This window comes from Nicotiana attenuata, chromosome 7 (genome assembly GCF_001879085.1).
Source record: "Nicotiana attenuata strain UT chromosome 7, NIATTr2, whole genome shotgun sequence".
NCBI lineage: Eukaryota > Viridiplantae > Streptophyta > Magnoliopsida > Solanales > Solanaceae > Nicotiana > Nicotiana attenuata.
In genome coordinates, this window is record NC_031995.1 from 110,110,893 (window position 1) to 110,114,272 (window position 3,380).

General features: G+C 46.3%; 1 protein-coding gene across 1 annotated transcript; it reads left to right on the top strand.

Annotated features, from left to right (window-relative positions):
• LOC109230357 lies at window positions 387–1,070 on the top strand. Its single transcript, XM_019395862.1, has one exon. It carries the CDS (start codon window positions 387–389, stop codon window positions 1,068–1,070), a length of 684 nt encoding a protein of 227 aa, XP_019251407.1.

Genomic DNA, 3,380 nt, shown 5'->3' on the forward strand with positions numbered 1-3,380 from the left:
ACTCGCCGACTAACCTCGGTACAAGCCGAATCTAGAAAAGTTCAAAGAGACAACGCCAGAAGAGATAATCCAATTCCGCGACCTAACGGGGAACGACATCAACCATATGTCAAGATGGTCGCCACGCCCTCCCGTTAAGAAGAAAGTCTATCCCGCCCAAGAACAGGAACGAAAAAGGTATGCCTCCTTTATTATCTGCTCACAATTTTTGTATGTCACCTACAAAGATAGTCTACGCTATAGAGAAACTCGGAACGAAAGTAAAATGGATGTCGAAGATGAGATCAGACCCAAACACCAGAAAGTCTGACACCCTCTGTGAGTTCCACCAGGAGCGAGGGCATAAAACTGAAGATTGCATCGCCCTCAGATAAGAAGTCGTAAACATGTTACGACAAAGGCACCTCAAAGAACTATTAAGCCACAAAGGGAGAACCAACTTCGCTAGAGGACGTGACCATCATGGCCTGCCAAAGCCGCCATCACCAGTTTGTACCATCAACATGATCATCGGTGGTGGTGATGACGCCTCTATCAACAGCGTGAAGTTCACCACCACCCACAAACTCAAGCTATCTATCACCCGCGAGCAGTACGGCGAACTCAAAGAAAGTATCATCTTCGACAAGTCGGATGCCGACGATTTGACCTTTCCTCATAATGACGTTCTCATTATTACCTTACGAATTTTAGATACCGATGTTAAACGCATTATGGTAGATGACGGAAACGGCGCGTGCATTATCCATCCCCGAGTAATTACCCAAAAGAAACTCGAAGATAAGATAGTGTCGCGCTGCATCACGCTAACTGGTTTCAATAATGTAGTTGAACGAACAACCGGGGAAATTACACTTCCTGTTTTGGCTGGCGGCGTAACTCTGGAGACGACATTCCACATCATGGAGCAGGCCAGTGCGTACAACGCCATAGTGGGACGACCGTGGATACACCCCATTAAAGTCGTCCCCTCCAGCTTATACCAAGTAATTAGATTCCCAACTCCATGGGGAATATTCAGTATATACGAAGAACAGTGCACATCCCGGGAATGTTGCCGATTGCCTTAGACAACACGACCACCCAACAGAGAAAAGACAAAGAAAAAGAGGCATAGCAATCAATACGGTCGAGGTCGAAGCGGGATGAGACATAGGACGTCATCAAAGATCCCGACACGGTTGAAGCCGCTGGATCGACCATAGAAGACCTCGACCCCGTTCAATCACACCTCAACGATCATAGTAAGAAGGCCTATATCGGCTGCAAACTTTAAGAACCAGGTAAATTCCATCAATTCTTAACATCTAACGCAGATTTATTTACTTTCAGCCATGCAGATATGCCAGGTATCCCAAAACAAATCTCCACGCACAAATTAAACGTTGACCCATTCCATCCCCCGGTGAGATAGGTCAGGTGTAAATTCAACCCCGTTATCAACGATGTAGTCCACGATGAGGTGGAAAAACTATTAGAAAATGGTTCCATCAGGGAGTCGAAGTACCCCCGAGTGGGTTGTCAACGCAGTGATGGTCAAAAAGAAAAATGGGAAATGGCGGATGTGTATGGATTTCACAGATTCGAACAAAGCATGTCCGAAGGATACATTCCCACTACCTCATAATGACCAACTCATCGACACAACGGCCAGGCATGAGCTACTAAGTTTTTGGATACTTGCTCGGGCTATAATCAGATCCTCATGGAAGAGGAAGATCAGGAAAAGACCACGTTCATCACCCACCAAGGAACGTATTGCTACAGGGTCATTCCTTTTGGACTAAAAATGCCGGGGCTACTTATCAAAGGTTGGTAACAAAGATGTTCAAAGACTAGCTCGGCAAAACAATAGAGGTATATATAAATGACATGCTGTTCAAGTCCAAAAGGGGAGAAGATCACATCGACCATTTGAAAGAAACTTTCGACATACTTAGACGGTACAGAATGAAATTGAACCCGAAGATATGCGCGTTCGACGTAGCCTCAGGAAAGTTCTTGGGTTTTTCGGTATCGCAGCAAGGGATCAAGGTCAATCCAAACCAAATCAAAGCCATTGAAGGGATACCAGAACTCTTAACAACCATAAAGAAAGTCCAAAGGCTGACTAGTCGCATCGCCGCACTATCAAGGTTCATCTTGCGGTGATCGGACAGGTGCCATTTTGGTATACTCAAGAAGGACAACGGTCTTGAATGGACTTCCGAGTGCGTCCAAGCTCTGCAAGAACTAAAGGCATACCTATCATCACCGCCTCTACTTTCAAAACCCGAGGCGGGGACGAAGAGATGTAAGCGCAGTGTTGATCCGAGAAAACAAAGGTACGTAATCTCCCATCTATTACATTAGAAAAACACTCATCAACACCGAGACGAGGTACCTACACCTCGAAAAATTGGCTCTCGCCTTGGTCGTAGCTTCACGGAAACATAGACCATATTTCCAACGTCACCCCATCTCGATCGTCACAACTTTCCCCCTAAGAAGCATTTTGCATAAACACGATCTATCGGGAAGGATGGCCAAATGGGCCATCGAGTTAAGTGAGCACGATATCATATACCAGCCGCGAACAGTGATAAAGTCGCAAGTGCTCGCCGACTTTAGCACAAAAATAATGGCTGAAGTCGAAAGGGAAGTCATCCAAACTTCCCTCCAAACATAAGACCTCTAGGTCCTATACACCGATGACGCATCCAATGAATCAGGGTCCAGACCGGGACTCGTACTCTAGGTCCCAACAGGCGAAGTAATTTGCAAGTCCATAAGGTGCCCGGATATGACTAACAATGAGGCCGAGTATGAGGCCGTAATTGCAGGTTTAAGACTAACACTCAAATATGGAGCGAAACGGTTGAAACCGCGCTGTAATTCCCATCTCGTAGTCAACCAGGTCATAGGGACTTTCCAAATCATAGAACAAAGATTGCAAAAATACCAGACTCAAATCTGCAAGCTACTGCCTGAGTTCATGAATATCAGCTCGACCAAATCCCACGAGCATAGAATGTCGAGGCCGATGGCCTCGTCAAACTAGACGCAACTACCAAAAGCATCACGACCAGAGACAAAAACGTGGTTCATCTCCTCAACACATCACTAGACCAAGTCGAGGTAAGAACCAATAAACTTAACTTGGGACTGGTGCAATCGCATTGTCACATACTTTTAGGACGACACACTCCATGACGACAAAAAAGAGGCCAAGAAACTAAGAATGTAAGTGGCCAGATACAGTATCCTCCATAACGACCTGTACAAGAGGACTAACGGCGGCCCTCTAGCGAAGTGCTTAGGCCCAAACCAAACTCAGCGCGTCCTCGAAGAAGTCCACGAAGGCCATTGCGGGGCTCACTCCGGCAATCGAGCACTGGTCA